Source organism: Leopardus geoffroyi, chromosome A1 (assembly GCF_018350155.1).
Source record: "Leopardus geoffroyi isolate Oge1 chromosome A1, O.geoffroyi_Oge1_pat1.0, whole genome shotgun sequence".
Classification (NCBI taxonomy): domain Eukaryota; kingdom Metazoa; phylum Chordata; class Mammalia; order Carnivora; family Felidae; genus Leopardus; species Leopardus geoffroyi.
Genome location: NC_059326.1, coordinates 124082569 through 124100929, shown reverse-complemented (window position 1 = coordinate 124100929; position 18361 = coordinate 124082569). Strand labels below are relative to the sequence as shown.

The following is an 18361-nucleotide window of genomic DNA, read 5'->3' as shown; positions in this document are numbered from 1 at the left end:
TATAATGCTAAGAGTATTAAGCCAGTCAGAGAAAGACAAATATCATAGGATCTCACTCAAATGTGGAATTTAACAAACAAACAAGCAAAGGGAGGGGGAGGGGAAGGGAGAAACAAATCCAGAAACAGACTCCTAAATATAGAGAAAAAACAGATGGTTATCCAGAGGGGAGGTTGGTGGGGTGAAGGAGATTAAGAGTATACTCTCCTGATGAGCACTGAGTAATGTATAGAATTGTTGAATCACTATACTGTACACCTGAAACTGTACATTAACTATGTTGTACACATAACACTGTATGTTAACTACAGTAGAATTAAAACAAAAAAAACTTAAAATTGAAAAATAAAGTGGGTTTTTGAAGTCTATTTTTCTGAAATATAATAGAATCATATAACTTTCCAAGGAAACTCTTACAAATGGATCCATTATGTTATCATGCCAAGAGCTAATGGAGTATTGTGCTTTCTGGGAAACTCTACAAGCCTTTCAAGAATTTACCTAATTATTCTTCAAGAATGTTTAGGACCCATGAATGGAAAACATTATTTGCATTTTCATATAACCACAAATACCAAATGGTCTTTCCACATCATTACATCTAAACCATTATAAATAAAAAGGATATACACAGATAATAGTCAAGCTTCTCTCATTGTGTTAATACTAGCTAAGAACTAGTCAATGTGCCCTAGAACTTAACTTTTCAAAGTAGAGTTTATGGCTTGGTTGCAGAAGTATTAACTAGGAGCTTTTGTTTAGAATTATTTTTCTTTTTTTTTTAAATACCAGTATAATTATGACAAAGTGTTATATTTATTTCAGGTGAAATAACAATTCAGCAATTCTATACATTATTAAGTGCTCATCATAAATGTACTCTTAATCCCCTTCACCGTTCAATTTTTCTTTCATAGCTTCTTTTTTACAATCTTGATTTATAAGTTTTGAGATTTTTTTCATTCTACATTTAAATCTTTTACATTTAAATACCTAATCTATATGGAATTTACTTTTCATTCATCAAGGATTTCTTATTCTACTGAATCAAAGTATTATTCCTATCACAAATTAGATTAATTTCTGGATTTTTCTGTCAATTCTAGGGATCTATGTTCTGGTAGTCAGAGGATATGTGAAGGGAAAGGGAAGAAAGAATAAATTTATTACAAAAAAAAACCCGTCATAAAGTGGAAATGAGGGGGGTGCCTGGGTGACTCAGTTGGTTAAGCATCCAACTTTGGCTCAGGTTATGATCTCACAGTTCATGAGTTAGAGCCCCACATTGGGCTCTGCATTCTCAATGCAAAGCCTGCTTTGGACGCTCTGTCTGCTTCTCTCTGTCCCTCCCTTGCTCACATTTTCTCACAAAAATAAACATTAAAAAAAATAAAGTGGAAATGAGAGCTGATTTACAATATGCACACACACATTTATTTGAAGGGCCCAGAGGAGCAGATAAAAAATAAAGGTCTAGGTACTAAAGAAGCATAGGATCCAAATGAGTTCTGGGAAAGATAGAGCTGAAATCAGAGACCACAGGATTCAAATTCCAATTTAATAAAGAATTTTGAAAGAAGGGAAAAACAGTTGACACAGGTAGCATTTTGTACTATGGATAAACTAAAAAACTGAAAGATATTTATGCAAATAACAGGTATCTTGAAGACACTAAGAACATAAGCATTAACCAAGTTGGGATAAAGGTTCCTTTCCCAGCAGATGGATGTACACTCCTCCTCTAATTACAGTGTGCATGTTGCTGCTGTTGCTTTTGTTCCAGTAAGAAGCACTCTAGGAGATTCTACATTAACTAAGAGTAGGGACTTTTGTGTTCTGTTTTTGTAATACAACCTTTACCTTTGAGATTACTTAAATTTGTGTTTGTGGGAAATACCATTGCTGATTTATTGTTATAGAAAATTGAACTTAGACTTCTGCTTACAATATAGAAAACTCCAAGAAAATTTAACTTCCACCTTAACAACAACAAACACAGCCAGCTAATACACAAAGATTTTTCTTGAGCCCATCAAAGAGCTGAGATCCTAAGGCAAACAATAAAAGGAATTCTAAAGATGGGCAAGTTCCTGCAAAGAGAGACAGATCATACCAACTGTTTCACCTTAAACAAGAAAAGGAGAAAGAAGTGACCATCATACAAATAGATAACAGGTCACCAAGACTTATAATGAATCATTAATGCCAAGTGTGGACTAGCATTTCTTTTTCAAGTAGTTGGGAGAACCCAGTCACAAACAAGCTCTTTACCAGACTCCTCCATTGACTTTCACAAGAAATACTGGGATGGGCCAAGAGACTGCACTCACCCACCCCCACCGGACCTCCTCAGTGAAGCAAACAGCAAGATGAAATCAACTGATTACAACAGTATCAAAGCACAAAGAACCCCTTCGCCACTAGGGCACAGACAAAACTCCACTTCTTCTATAAGGAGATAAAAGCAAACCTCACTGCCTCTGGAAGATGACAGGAAAATCTTCTAACTTCAGGACACAGGAGAAGATCCATTAGCCACTGGGAAACAGGTAAAAACAAAACCTCTCTATTCATTGGGCAGGGGCAGGAAAGAAGCTCAGGCTCAGTATCTGGCACTTCTATCCCAAAATCTGCTACCACTGGAATACAGAGTAAACCCTCTCTTGCCCTAGACCAACTACAGATCTCAGGCACAGGCTAGCTGCCAAGGGGAGGAAAGGTAGAAATGCTGAGAAAGTCTCACCCCCAAGGCTTAGGAGTACAAGTCTTCCATAGGACAACTTCTGTTATGCCAGGACAGCCGTAAGTACAGCATCAGGTAATCAGCACCCACGGTCTTCTGATGGGGGAGAGAGACCCCTGCTGTGGTAGACCCGGGTCTGGTAGACCCCAGACCTCACTCTAAGCAAAAGGTAATAGCAACCCACTGTTAAATAAAAAAAAAAAAATTGGAGCCTAGGATACACTGAAGCTCAAACCAAGCTCAAAATCTGGCTAGGCTGCATCAAGTCCCCACACTGATGGCCTGCCAGAAGAAGTACACCTATTTCCAGGTATAAAAATTATTTACCTGATTCTTTACCCATGATTGAAATTTGAGTAAAATTTGTCAAGATATAGTTAGCAGAACCAAACTAAGACATGACTCAGATAGTGGAACCAACAAACAGAAACCCTAAGATAATAACCATATTGAACAGCTTGGTGAAAAACCTTTAAATGGTATCTAAGAAGTTTTTCTCTTTATATGTTGTGTAACAGGATAGTTTTGAGATACTAGTATTCCACTATTTTTCCTTTCTTCCCCATTATGAGCAAGAAACAGGATCATTGTTGTTTTTTGACTCAGGAAGGTGAACAAACTGGAAATGTCTATGTGAAGTACATGACTCGTTCAGTGGTTAGGGAAAGCCCAGATTAATGGAAAAGGTAACTCAGGGAAGGGAGACGAAGTGCCTAGAAGGGAAACAGAGAGTAACAGTAAAAAAGCTCTGACCCAACTTCAGATTGGGGACAGATTAAGGATTTGGAGGTTCCATGAGCTTGATCTGAAGGGCCTGCCCACAGCTTTGGTGGTTGGTGTTCATGACCTAAAATCCCAGCCAACTCCATGTGTTGGGGTTAGAGTGATCCCCATAATGACTGAGATAAATTCCCTACTATTTCAACCAGATAGAAGATTCCAAATGAACTTTTAATTTGTGATATTATATTTAAGCATATAGAACAGGATTCACATCCAGACTCTTGTTTTTAATTTTATATCATTTATGTAATAATTTATATTCTGTGGTTACAACGCTTCTAGACACAAGGTCTCCCAGTGATCTTGCCTTTTGTTATTCACACTCTGTATAATGCTGTCTTGAATGTAGATTGGAACTAGTAATGTACATTTAGTTTGTTTATTTATTTATTTATTTATTTATTTATTTATTTATTTAGAGAGAGTGCATGCACACATGGGTTGGGGGGGCAGACAGACAGGGAGAGAGAGAATCCCAAGCAGGCTCCACTCAGCACAGAGCCTGACATGGGGCTTGATCCCACAACAACAAGATCATGATCTGAGCCAGTATCAGGAGTCAGACACTCAAGCGAGCGACCCAGATGCCCCAGTAACTCACTTCTAATTAAAAGAATACAGCAAAAGTTAAGGGATGTCACTTAAGGTTTTTAAATTTTAACTTCAGGGGCACCAGGGTGGCTCAGTCGGTTGGGCATCCGACTCCGGCTCAGGTCAGGATCTCACAATTCCTGAGTTTAGGTCCCGCATCAGGCTGTGTGCTGACAGCTGGGTGCCTGGAGCCTGCTTTGGATTCTGTGTCCCTCTCTCTCTCTCTCTGCTACTCCCCTGTTTGCTTGCTCCTCTCTCTCTAAAAAGTGAATAAACATTTAAAATAACATTAAAAATATTGAAATATTTAAAAACATGGAGGCAGCCATAGCACGGATTTAAGAGATAGAGGAGAGAATAGGTGAATTAGAAGATAAAAGTATAGAAAAAGGGGAAGCTGAGAAAAAGAGAATTAAAATCCAGAAGTATCAGGAGAGAATTAGAGAACTAAGTAATGCAATCAAAGAGAACAATATCTGTATCATAGGAATTCCAGAAGAAGAAGACACAGAGAAAGGTGCTGAAGGTGTACTTGAACAAATCATAGCTAAAACTTCCCTGATCTGGGGAAGGAAAAAGGCATTGAAATCTAAGAGGCACAGAGAACTCCCTTCATATGAAACTTGAATCCATCTTCTGCACGACATATAGTGAAACTGACAAAATACAAGGATAAAGAGAAAATTCTGAAAGCAGCTAGAGATAAACAGGCTCTAACTTACAAAGGTAGACACATAAGAATAGTAGCAGACCTATCTACTGAAACTTGGCAGGTCAGGAAGGAATGGCAGGAAATCTTCAATGTGATGAACAGAAAAAATATGCAGCTGAGAATCCTTTACCCAGCAAGTCTGTCATTCAGAATAGAAGAAGAGATAAAGGCTTTCCCAAACAAACAAAAACCAAAGGAATTCATCACCACTAAACCAGCCCTACAAGAGATCCTAAGGGGGATTCTGTGAATGAAATGTTGCAAGGACTACAAAGTACCAGAGATACCACTACAAGAATGAAACCTACAGACACCACCATGATTCTAACCTGTATCTTTCAATAACAACGCTGAATGTAAATGGACTAAATGTTCCAACCAAAATACATAGGGTATTAGAACTGATTAAAAAAAAAAAAAAAAAAAAAAACAAGACCCATCTACTTGCTGTCTACAAGAGACTCATTTTAGACCCGAGGACACCTTCAGATTGAAAGTGAGGGGATGTAGAACTATCTATCATGCTACTGGAAGTCAGAAGAAAGCTGGAGTAACCATACTTAGACAAACTAGACTTTAAAGTAAGGCTGTAACAAGAGATGAAGGAGGGCATTATATAATAATCACAGGATCTATACATCAGGAAGAGCTAACAATTATAAATATCTATGCACCAAATACGAGAGCCCCCAAGTATATGAAACACTTAATCACAAACATAAGCAACCTTATTGATAAGAATGTGGTAATTGCAGAGGACTTTAATACCCCACTTACAACAATGGATAGATCATCTAGACACAGGATCAATAAATAAACAAGGGCCCTGAATGATACATTGGATCAGATGGACTTGACAGATACATTTAGAACTCTGCATCCCAAAGCAACAGAATATACTTTTTTCTCGAGTGCACATGGAACATTCTCCAAGATAGATCACATACTGGGTCACAAAACAGCCCTTCATAGGTACAAAAGAATTGAGATCATACCACGCACACTTTCAGACCACAATGCTATGAAGCTTGAAATCAACCACAGGAAAAAGTCTGGAAAACCTCCAAAAGCATGGAGGTTAAAGAACACCCTACTAAAGAATGAATGGGTCAACCAGGCAATTAGAGAAGAAATTTAAAAACATATGGAAACAAATAAAAATGAAAATACAATAATCCAAACGCTTTGGGATGCAGCAAAGGCAGTCCTGAGAGGAAAATACATTGCAATCCAGGCATATCTCAAGAAACAAGAAAAATCCCAAATACAAAATCTAACATAACACCTAAAGGAAATAGAGGCAGAACAGCAAAGACACTCCAAACCCAGCAGAAGAAGAGAAATAATAAAGATCAGAGCAGAAAATAAACCATATAGAATCTAAAAAAACTGTAGAGCAGATCAACGAAACCAAGAGTTGGTTTTCTGAAAAAATAAACAAAATTGATAAACCTCTAGCCAGGCTTCTCAAAAAGAAAAGGGAGAGGACCCAAATAGATAAAACCATGAATGAAAATGGAATTATTACAACCAATCCCTCAGAGATACAATCAATTATCAGGGAATACTATGAAAAAGTATATGCGAACAAACTGGACAACCTGGAAGAAATGGACAAATTCCTAAGCACACACACACTTCCAAAACTCAAACAGGAATAAATTGAAAACTTGCACAGACCCATAACCAGCAAAGAAATTGAATCAGTTATCAAAAAATCTCCAAACAAATAAGAGTCCAGGACCAGATGGCTTCCCTGGGGAATTCTACCAGACATTCAAAGCAGAGATAATACCTATCCTTCTCAAGATATTCCAAAAAATAGAAAGGGAAGGAAAACTTCTAGACTCATTCTATGAAGCCAGCATTACTTTGATTCCCAAACCACACAGAGACCCAGCAAAAAAAAGAAAACTATAGGCCAATATCCCTGATGAATATGGATGCAAAAATTCTCAACAAGATACAAACAAATCGCATTCAAGAGCATATAAAAAGAATTATTCAGCATGTTCGAGTGGGATTCATTCCTGGACTGCAGGGATTTTTGCATTTGCAAATCAATCAATGTGATACATCACATTAATAAACGAAAAGATAAGAACCATATGATCCTGTCCATCGATGCAGAAAAAGCATTTGACAAAACCCAGCATCCTTTCTTAATAAAAACCCTCGAGAAAGTCAGAATAAAAGGAATATACTTAAACATCATAAAAAGCCATTTATGAAAAGCCCACAGCTAGTATCATCCTCAATGGGGAAAAACTGAGAGCTTTCCCCCTGAGATCAGGAACACGACAGGGATGTCTACTCTCACTGCTGTTGTTTAACATAGTGTTGGAAGTGCTAGTATCAGCAATCAGACAACAAAAGGAAAACAAGGGCATCAAAATTGGCAAAGATGGAGTCAAGCTTTCACTTTTTGCAGATGACATGATATTATACATGGAAAATCTGATAGACTCCACCAAAAGTCTGCTAGAACTGATACATGAATTCAGCAAAGTTGCAGGATACAAAATCAATGTACAGAAATCAGTTACATTCTTATACACTAATAATGAAGCAACAGAAAGACAAACTGATCCCATTCACAATTGCATCAAGAATCATGAAATACCTAGAATAAACCTAACCAAAGATTTAAAAGATGTGTATGCTGAAAACTATAGAAAGCTTATGAAGGAAATTGAAGAAGATACAAAGAAGGGAAAAACATTCCATGCTCATGGATTGGAAGAATAAATATTGTTAAAATGTCAATATTACCCAAAGCTATCTACACATTCAATGCAATCCCAATCAAAATTGCACCAGTATTCTTCTCGAAGCTAGAACAAGCAATCCTAAAATTTGTATGGAACCACAAAAGACCCCGAATAGCCAAAGTAACATTGAACAAGAAAACCAAAGCCAGAAGCATCACAATCCCAGACTTTAGCCTCTACTACAAAGCTGTAATCACCAAGACAGCATGGTATTGGCACAAAAACAGACACATAAACCAATGGAATAGAATACATACCCCAGAACTGGCTACAAATGTATGGCCAACTAATCTTTGACAAAGCAGGAAAGAATATCCAATGGAAAGAAGACAGTCTCTTTAACAAATCGTGCTGGGAGAAATGGACAGCAACATGCAGAAGAATGAACCTGGACCACTTTCTTACACCATTCACAAAAATAAATTCAAAATGGAAAAGGACCTGAATGTGAGACAGGAAACCATCAAAACCCTAGAGGAGAAAGCAGGAAAAAAACCTCTCTGACCTCAGCCGTAGCAATTTCTTACTTGACACATCTCCAAAGGCAAGGGAATTAAAAGCAAAAATGAACTATTGGGAACTCATGAAGATAAAGAGCTTCTGCACTGCAAAGGAAACAATCAACAAAACCAAAAGGCAACCAAGGGAATGGTTTTTGCAAATGACATATTGGACAAAGGGCTAGTATCCAAAATCTATAAAGAGCTCACCAAACTCCACACCCGAAAAACAAATAATCCAGTGAAGAAATGGGCAGAAAACATGAATAGACACTTCTCTAAAGAAGACATCCGGATGGCCAACAGGCACATGAAAAGATGTTCAACGTCGCTCCTCATCAGGGAAATACAAATCAAAACCACACTGAGTCATGCCAGTCAGAGTGGCTAAAATGAAAAATCAGGAGACTATAGATGCTGGAGAGGATGTGGCGAAACGGGAACCCTCTTGCACTGTTGGTGGGAATGCAAACTGGTGCAGCGACTCTGGACAACAGTGTGGAGGTTCCTTAAAACATTAAAAATAGAACTACCCTATGACCCAGCAATAGCACTGCTAGGAATTTACCGAAGGGATACAGGAATGCTGATGCACAGGGGCACTTGTACCCCAATGTTTATAGCAACACTTTCAACAATAGCCAAATTATGGAAAGAGCCTAAATGTTCATCAACTGATGAATGGATAGAGAAATTGTGGTTTATATACACAATGGAATACTACTTGGCAATGAAAAATAATGAAATATGGCCTTTTGTAGCAACATGGATGGAACTGGAGAGTGTTATGCTAAATGAAATAAGCCATACAAAGACAGATATCATATGATTTCACTCTTATGTGGATCCTGAGAAACTTAAGAACATGGAGGAGGGGAAGGAAAAAAAAAAAAAAAAAAAGAGAAGGAGGGAGCCAAACCATAAGAGACTTAAAAACTGAGAATAAACTGAGGGTTGATGGGGGGAGGGAGGGAGGGGAAATTGGGTAATGGGCATTGAGGACGGCTCCTGTTGGGATGAGCACTGGGTGTCGTATGGAAACCAATTTGACAATAAATTTCATATTAAAAAATAAAATATATTTGATAAATAAATAAATAAACTTTAACTTCTGTCTTTCTCATACTCTTTTGCCCTCTCACTTGCCCTGACAAAGCTAGCAGCCATGTTGTGAACTGTGCTCCAGAGAGCCATACATGGCAAGGAACTCACAGGACAGCCTTTGATCAATAGGCTGTAAAAAACTGAGGTCTTCAGTCCAACAACCTGATATGAACTAAATCTTGTGAAAAATTTGAGTGAGCTTTGTAGCACATCTTTGCCCAATCCAGCCCTGAGATGACTACATCCCAGGTAACACCTTGACAGCAGCTTTGTTAAAGACCCAGAAACAGAGGACTTAGCTAAGCTACATGCAGAAACCTAACCAACAGAAACGGTGAAATAATATGGTTTTATGTCACTTAGTTTGGAGGTAATTTATTATGCAGTGATAATTCGAACAGATTTCAAGAGAGAAAACAGGAAAGTTATTAATATACATCTATCTATATGTGATATTTCTTTATAAAGTAAGTATGACCAGTGGTTCTTAAGCAAGGGTGTTTATCAGAATAACCCAGGGCTAAGGTGAGAGCTAGAAGGGAGAAATATATGGGAAAAGTAAAGTGGGGTAACAAAAATGAAGGAAGACAAAGTCCATTTTGTTCCAGTGGGATTCCAATGACTCTGGTTCAGGACATGGCAGGTGAGGCTGTTGAGGCCATTGTCCCAGGATTTGATCTCCCTGTTACAGAAGGGTCCTGGCTCACCATGTTCTTCATGTGGTCCCTCAGGATCCTTTGGTTTCCTGCTTCTATGTACCATTTGGATTTGGTTTCCAAATTTCACTGAAGACAAACTAGAGTCAAGAGGAACACCACTGTGGTATCATCAGAATCATCCCCAGACCTTATCCTGGAACAGGCTTAGCAGTCCTATTTTAGGAAATGGATCCAGATGATCCTATAAAAGCCCATGAAAACATTCCGTGCTTTAATTCATTTATTCTGCCCTGGCCAAGCTTATGAAACAGCAATACTGACAAAGAGTACAGTGAAATGTCCTTTTCACATGTATAGTCTCTTCACATCTCCCTCAGGATCATGAAATAGCCAAATGGGTTAAGTTTCATTTTCAGTCATGTCTCATTTTCCAAAACTACAAAGCAAGATTTCAAGTCATATCCAGAAAGGGTTGGCAGAGTTAGAGGTTTAAAAAATCCCTAGAAAAGATAAACATGAGAGAGTAAAAAATAAGTAAATAAAAATTTAAAAAATCAAACAAAGGACAGAGATTTGACAAGTGTTTTTAGACTATGTTGACCTTAACAGGATAAGGGCCTTTGGTCAGAAAAATATAGCAGAATACTTAGTACTGTCAGGGGGCTGAGAAATAACTTACTTAGTAATGGGAAGCTCTCATAATAAAATATGGGGTAATAACCACTAAAGATTAATTAGACATTAGCCTCTTTGCTTGAGAATGTTCCATTATATTCCCTTCCTATTCTATACCCTATACCTCAATCTAACTGATCAGAACATATTAAAAAGGTCTAAAATGGAGACATAAGGTGCCCAATTCAAGACCTATAAAGGTAGTTTATGAGGATAAAATGATGTAAACGGATACTACATCTCATCAAACAATCCCATTTACAATTGCACCAAAAAGAATGAAATGCCTAGGAACAAACTTAACCAAGGAGGTGAAAGACCTGTACTTTGAAAATTAAAAAACACTGATGAAAGAAACTCAAGAAGACACAAACTAACGGAGAAATACTCCATGCTCATAGACTGGAAGGCTTACAACCACTAAACCGTCTATACTACCCAGAGCAATCTACGGATTCAATGCCCTGTCAAAACACCAATAGCTCTTTTCATGGAACTAAAACAAATAATACTGAAATTTGTGTGGAATAATGAAAGACCCTGAAAATCTTGAGATTTTCTTGAGAAATCTTGAGAAAGAAGGACAAAACTGAAGGTATCACAATCCCATATTTCAAGATATACTACAAAGCTGTAATAATCAAAACAGGATTGTACTGGCACAAAAACAGAGACATAGGTCAATGGAATGGGACAGAGAGCCCAGAAATAAACCCACACTTACATGATCAATTCGTCTATGACACAGCAGGCAAGAATACACAATGGGGAAAAGATACTTTTGATTTTATTCAAAGGTGTCAATGGAAGGTTTCACACAATTAGATCACAACTATTACCTGGCTGGCATCAACTGTAAAATGCATCCTGATACTAAAAAGTAAGAACATGTACATCCTGCAATAGATGAAAATAGTTTAAAATCTTTAGAAGTGATTTTCCATTTGAGGAGTACAGCTTCTAGCCAAAAAAACCTGTATGACATTTCAGGACCAGCCACAGGCAATTACACAGGATTTACCTGGCAGGCCTCACAGGAGAAAGCTGTCCTCCCCACATCCAGTTTGGGGTACAACCAGTACACTGTAATCTCTGAAAGCTGTTGCAATAAAGGACTCTGGCCCAGGTGACTCCATTTGGAGGTCTCCCTATATGGGAAAACTGTAAGGCAAACTCCTTCATTCTGACTGAATACTTTTTCACTCCTAGCCCTTCTTCCTCCTTCCTCCAACAGTCCATAAATCTGCAGAAGGCTTTTGTTTGTGGCTCACTCAACACCACCCAATATCCATGCTGATGCATCTGATCCTCACTCTGTAGGCCATTCCACAGGGAGAGGTGGAACTGGGAAGTCTTTTCTCTGGTTTAGACTCCTATTTATTTAACTGCAATAAGTGACTAAAAGCTTGACTGTCACTTTCATTTTGGCTCGTTTAATTCACTACTCCAATACCTGGCAGCTCAGCTGAGTTTCTGCCATCAGTCAAGTACAGCAGAATGCAGTCAGGCAATCTCAACACAAAGCATGGCCATAGTCAGAGGTTCTTAAGAAGCTCATCAGCCACGATTTCAGGATTGTTCTCTTTTTCTGTGTATTCAAGTAAATATTGAGCAACTGCTGCTTATGAGAACACTGACTTGGCTGTGCTAGACATGACAAAACTTATCCAATGGAAACAATTCACAGCACTGTAGATATGTATTTGGATGATAAAAATATTTTATTTTCATGAGAAAGGACTTGAAGGAAAGAAGGAAGCAACTCAACTATGGTAATCAAGGAAGGCTTTGTGAAAGGAAACCATCTTCAGAACACTTAACTAGTACAATTTGGGTAATTAGTGGACAAAACATATGCCTATTAGAGTATAATATTCCCACTATCAAAGAATATAAAGAGTCCTTTTCTAACACTGAGGAACATTTTCCAGGTTAGGGTTTTGTGGGATTTTGTTTTTTTGTTTTTGTTTTTGTGGTTTTTTGTTTTGTTTTGTTTTGTTTTTTTGGTAAATTAGAGGTGCATGCCTCTATAACAAGAACCTATTTTCCTCTGCAGAGTAACATGGAATGGGATGTAGGATTATTTTCCATACTTTCAACCTTAATTGTTTCGACTACATTTTCCTTTGGTTTATATTCCCCAAATCCTAACTAGTGGGTTATAGAAAGGGCACTTGAGTACTTTCCCTCATAACTGTTTACCTGTGACAAGTAATAGGCCATTTGGCCAGTTAATAGCCATTGGGCTGGATAGAGGCATCCTCCAAAAAGTGTAACCATTCTGGTCTAAATAGTTGCACTCTGAAAGCTAATTTAAGGAGCAATTAAGTTTTGAAAAAGAAGCCTGGCTTCGCTCCAGCTGTTCAATTAATTTATTTATTATGCCTCACTTTCTAACTCCACTAACATTAAAATAGGTTGATAATATCTTCAAACCACAAATATTTAAGTACTCTTCAATGCCAGGGAGAAGTTCATGCTTTCCTAGAGCTTTCAGTTCAAACTGAGTCTATACTCTAGAGCTAAACTGTTGACCAAGAAGCCAGGAGCCACATGTGGCTATTGAGTACTTAAAACATGGCTAGTACAACTGAAAAACTGAATTCTTAATCTAATTAAAATTAAAATCTGAGAACTGTCTCACCTACTGGAAACTTTTTTAAGTATGTTTGGAACAACTTGGGTATCTATAGTACATATGTGAATCCTAATACATTAAGTCTATTTTACAAAGACTAAATAATTTCCAATGAAAACCACATCTAAAATGAGTTGTGTGGGTATCTGGGTGGCTCAGTTGGTTAAGCATCCAACTTCGGTTCAGGTCATGATCTAACGGCTCATGAGTTTGAGCCCCGCATCAGGCTCTGTGTTGACACCTCAGAGCCAGGACCCCGCTTCGGATTCTGGATCTCCCTCTCTCTCTGCCCTTCTCCCACTTGCACTCTGTCTCACTCTCTCAAAAATAAACAAACATTAAAAAAAAATTTAATGAGATATGAGGTAATTATAATATGGTGTAGTGGATTTCAAAGATTTAGTACAAAGAAAATTTATAATATCTAATTCTTATAAAGATTAAATGTTGAAATGATATTTGGGATATACTGATTACATATATGGCTCATGTTATATTTCTCAAGTACAGGACTGCTGTAGAGCAATACTTTGCCCATAAAAGCTTAAACACGGAACAACTTAAGAAACTCTACTGCATACACGCATTTTCTTTCTGTTCCCTTCTTTCTTCCCTTGTTTTCTTCTCCCTACTCCTTCTAACAATCATGTGCACTGGACTCTTAAGAGCTAGAAAGACTGCTGACCCAGGGCTTAGATGATTCAAGGCAATCTATCTCTCACTGGTTTAGAACTTAATAAAAGAAGAACAGGGCAATGACTCAGCAACTCCAACATATTAGGAACATCTTAGAAACCTAGGGGAAAGTGTCAAAGAGCTTTGCATTTCCGCAAGGACAGTATCAGGAGTCATTTTCTATTAAGTCTCAAAAGAAATGGTTTAAGGGGTTTTTAAAGTTTTAAAATCACAAAGTCCTGAAATATTACTAAAGGACAAAGTAATTACCTTATTCTAAATTACATTTATTTTATAAATATGACATATTAAATAAATAAAATGGAAAAGAGCTTTCAACAAAGTATTTTAACCATCACATAATGGACTCATTAAGTTATCATTATCTGTACTTCTAATGGTCATTCTCCAACTCCTACAGCACTGTGAGGGTACACAAAAAGAATGAGAAATGCCTTATTTATAAGTTTACATAGATTCATTGCTATTTGAAGGATATCAAGAAGTTAGTTTTTGTCCTGACTCAGTTTAATACAGAAATCAGTTGACTATTCCTGAGAACATATCATTTCATCAGTATTGGCAGAGACTGCTGGCTGATTCCCAGCTTCCTGGGCACACAGAAGAAGACTACTTTTCCGAGCTCCCTTACAGTTACATTCAATTAAGTTCTCAACAGTAGAATGTGAAAAGAGATGTATATGCCATTTCCTTGCCTGACCCATCAAAATCTTCCATATGTCCTTGTCCTCCTTCCTCTGCCTCCACTCTCTTCCGTTCTCTAGCTTGATGAAGAGAAGCATAAAGACCTTGTAAGCCATGTATCAAAGATTACAGATCTACATGATGGAAGAATCCTGGAATTCTAAGTAAATAGTTGAGAGGCAACCTACCTACTGGGAATACACTCCTTAGACAGTCAAGGTGGGCAAAAAAAAGTAAATCTATCATAAGTCACTGAAGTTTTAGGGGTTAGCAACAGGTAGGGTCACCCTAATAGATATAGTCAGTGACCCAAAGGACTGTTATTTAGCCTAAGGACAAAACACTTCCACATATCTTGCTGTCACTATTGAGCAAGATAGCACCCCATCTCTCTTAATTCCATTTTTTATCCACTCTCTTATACCACTCATGGTATATGGTTTGCAAAACCTGACTAGGTAGAAATGTAAACAGGTGTAGAGACACAAATATACCCAACAGGCATATGAAAAGGCACTCAACATCACTAACCACCAGGTAAATATGAATTAAAACCACATTAATAGCTAGAAATAGTAATATTGGCAATACTAAGTGATAGTGAGGATGTTGAGCAAATGAAATAGTCTTAAAATGCTGGTGGCCACGTTAAATAGTACAACCACTTTAGAAAACTCTTTGGCTGTTTCTAATAAAGTTAAACACATACCTACTTTATGACCCAGCAATTCCACCCCTAGGAGAATTGAGTGCTTATGTACCAAAATACTTGCACAATATTTATAGGCACTTTATTCATAAAAAATCGTGAACAATTGAAATGCCCATCAACAAGAAACTGGAAAAACAATTTTTAATGTATTCATATGACAGAATAAAAAAAAATGAACTAGTGATACACAAACCAACATGGATAAATTTCCCAGGTTTTACATTGGACAAAACGCCAGACACAAAACAGGGCAAGCTCTATGATTCCATTTATATCAAGTTCAAGAACAGGCAAATCTAACTATGGTAACAAAAATCAGAGTAGTTATAACCTCTGGGCAGCAATTCAACTGGAAAGGGGCAAGAAGGTCATAAAAGTGATAGATATCTTGATTTGGGTGATGTTTAGAAATATATGCAGTAAAAATTTAAGCCATATACTTAAGATTTGTGTCTCTGATTATATGTAAATTTTGTTTCAAGTTCAAAAATTAAAAAGTTAACTTGTTTCAGAGCACACAATTATTAGTAAGTTGTTGAGCTGGGTTTGAACTTAGGTCAGTTTGAGTCTTTTCACTACAGTAGGGTTCATTTTCCTACCAAATTATATACACAGATGAGAAAACTACAAGGTCTCTTTAGAACTTTGTTTAAATAGGCAATCAGCATCACTCTATGTATTTTATATCTAATACCCACACTATGATAAACTGTACTTGTTTTGGTACTGCATTCTATATCAAATGGTGGTATTAACTTTGTGACACTATATCAACAATACTTCTGTTTTCAGAATTGAAAAAAAATTACTGGAACCAAACTTTCTACAAACACAGATGACTGGTAACCCAGTAATATAATTCAGAAAAACAACAAACATTTTAAGATGAAACTGTCAGAACCTGCATTACATTTACCTGGCAAGAACACACTGGCTCATTACCACGTGTGAATTATCATGAATAAATCTTCAGTGGTGGAACATCTAAAGGATGATGAAAAAATGAAAAGATGAAGTATAAAGATGCCAGAACAGTCAATTAACAAGCATCACTCATGCCCATGTAATATTTATAAAGAGATTCAACCACTATAGCTGCAGATGTGATCTGACTTGTTTCTCAACTGTACATTTAACACTGATAAAGCAGCTAGTGCAATACTAGAATAAGACTTGAACATCAAAATACAACTATACCAACATTTAGCTATGATACTCTGCATTCTTACACAGTCTTCAGACTGCCTCTGTTAAAAAACACTTTAATGCATGCATTGTGTGACTTCTTCATTGATTAGAGATGAACATGGAAAAAAACCCAGTTATTGTCTTATTTTTATATATAAGCAAACCAAGGCCTAAAGCAGATCACTGATAGCACTAGGCACCACATGTCAACAAATAAAGCCAATGTTAAGGTTACTCCAACTAGTTATTTATTTTGAAGCATCATGCCTACCTTGCTATATAAGAGCTTCTCCTCCAACACACGTAAGCTTTTAAATAAAATGTTTGAATTTCTGTTGAAAATGTTTTAATCCCCTACATTGTAACCCCCCTTCCAAAACGAAGACAAAAATCAAATTAAAATGGACATATCCAAGACTTTGGGATAATTAATAAGCTCATATATTCAGGAGAAGAAAAGGTGGTTTTTGTCCCTGGAATAGTGAAAAAGAATCCCACAAACACATTAGACTCCAGCTGCAGAACACACTAAGTGATGGAGACAAAAAATCCTTTTTACAAATTCTCACACTCAAAATCCCCCACAGAAAAGTAAATTCCAATACCCCACTTTGATGATTTGAAAATTATTCCCTAAATTACAGCAAAACAATCAATCATTTAAAGGATTAAGGAATTTACCTGAATCTCCAGCCCCCAAACTTGAGGCCACATCATTTGCTCACTTCTATTTCAGCGTCTGTACTGTCCTCTCTTGACATGAATTCCTCATGGCACTACCGTATATTCTCTAGAGTAGGAGTCTTAAATCTGCTGTTCTGAACCCTTTGGGTGGGGGGTATAAGTGGATTTGAGAGAGGCTGATAAAAGCCCTGAGATTTAATGTACAATTGGGCTCTGTAGATGTGATCCAGAAAGTTTAGGAATCCTAAAGGGAGAGTCCAAGGACAGCCTACAGTGCCATCCCACCTCCAGTGCACCCGTCGCCCATGGAGCCACCCTTCCGCTGCGGTTCATCCCCCTGGGTCCCTTCAGGCCAGCCTCCTACTCCACCTGAAGGCTCCCTTTGCCCCACGCCCTCGCTAGCTGTCATTTCCGGGCCTCGGAATGAGCTCTGCCAGGTCCTGGAGAGCGGAAGAACCACAGGTTGAGAGAGGCGGAAGAACCACACCTGGGAGCCGCCTCCAGAAGCCCGGACGCAGGCGGAAACTGCTTCGCAGCACCGGCAGCTTCACAGTGGCCACCGTCGCCTGTGTGCCCAGGCTCGGCTCTCTCCTGGTTGGATGCTGAGAGCTCCTTTCCTCAGGATCTCGGGGCACAATGCTGGGCTAATATTTACAAAAGATGTATTAGGCACGCAGTTAGGCAAGGGGTGCGAAAGGGCAGGGAGCAGCGCGGGGCGTGGGGAGGGGGCAGGAGGGGATCATGCCGATAGCAAGCAAGAGCAACGTCTGCCCACCACAGATAGCAGCCGTACGCTAGCGAGCGAATGAAAAAGGGCTCTCAGAACTTAAAGACTAGATAGGTACCCTATCTTCAACACATTTAAAAATGTGTGAAGAGCACACAAACCAACCAAAATGAAAAGCTGCCTTCTCCCAAATTAATCGGATAAATAAAGCCGTTAACTATGCAAACTGGGTAAGTGTAAAGTTATGGGCAGGGATGGAAGAGTAAACGTCCCACCAAGGCATCTGCTCTATATAGAAAAGTTATCAATGCTGAAAAACGTAAATCAGAAAAGCCATAGCTACTCCACTTCAAGAACGGAGGGACAGATGAAGTAGGTAAGTTTACCCTAACTGTAATCAGGACCACTCTTCACCTTTATTTGCTACTGCATCACCATTATTCCGAAACTTTCACATTATGCTTCATATTCCACATTTTGAGCTTCCTACTTTG

At 38.0% G+C, this 18361-nt stretch overlaps 1 protein-coding gene across 1 annotated transcript in view; it reads right to left on the bottom strand.

Moving 5' to 3' along the window:
* IL31RA (interleukin 31 receptor A) overlaps positions 1-17549 on the bottom strand; it is a 99063-nt gene extending 81514 nt beyond the window's left edge. Inside the window, exon 1 of the mRNA XM_045443819.1 lies at positions 17413-17549. Within this exon, the coding sequence (XP_045299775.1) occupies positions 17413-17549 (137 nt within the window). The remainder of the gene's footprint in view (positions 1-17412) is intronic.
* Between the last annotated feature and the right edge of the window lie 812 nt (positions 17550-18361).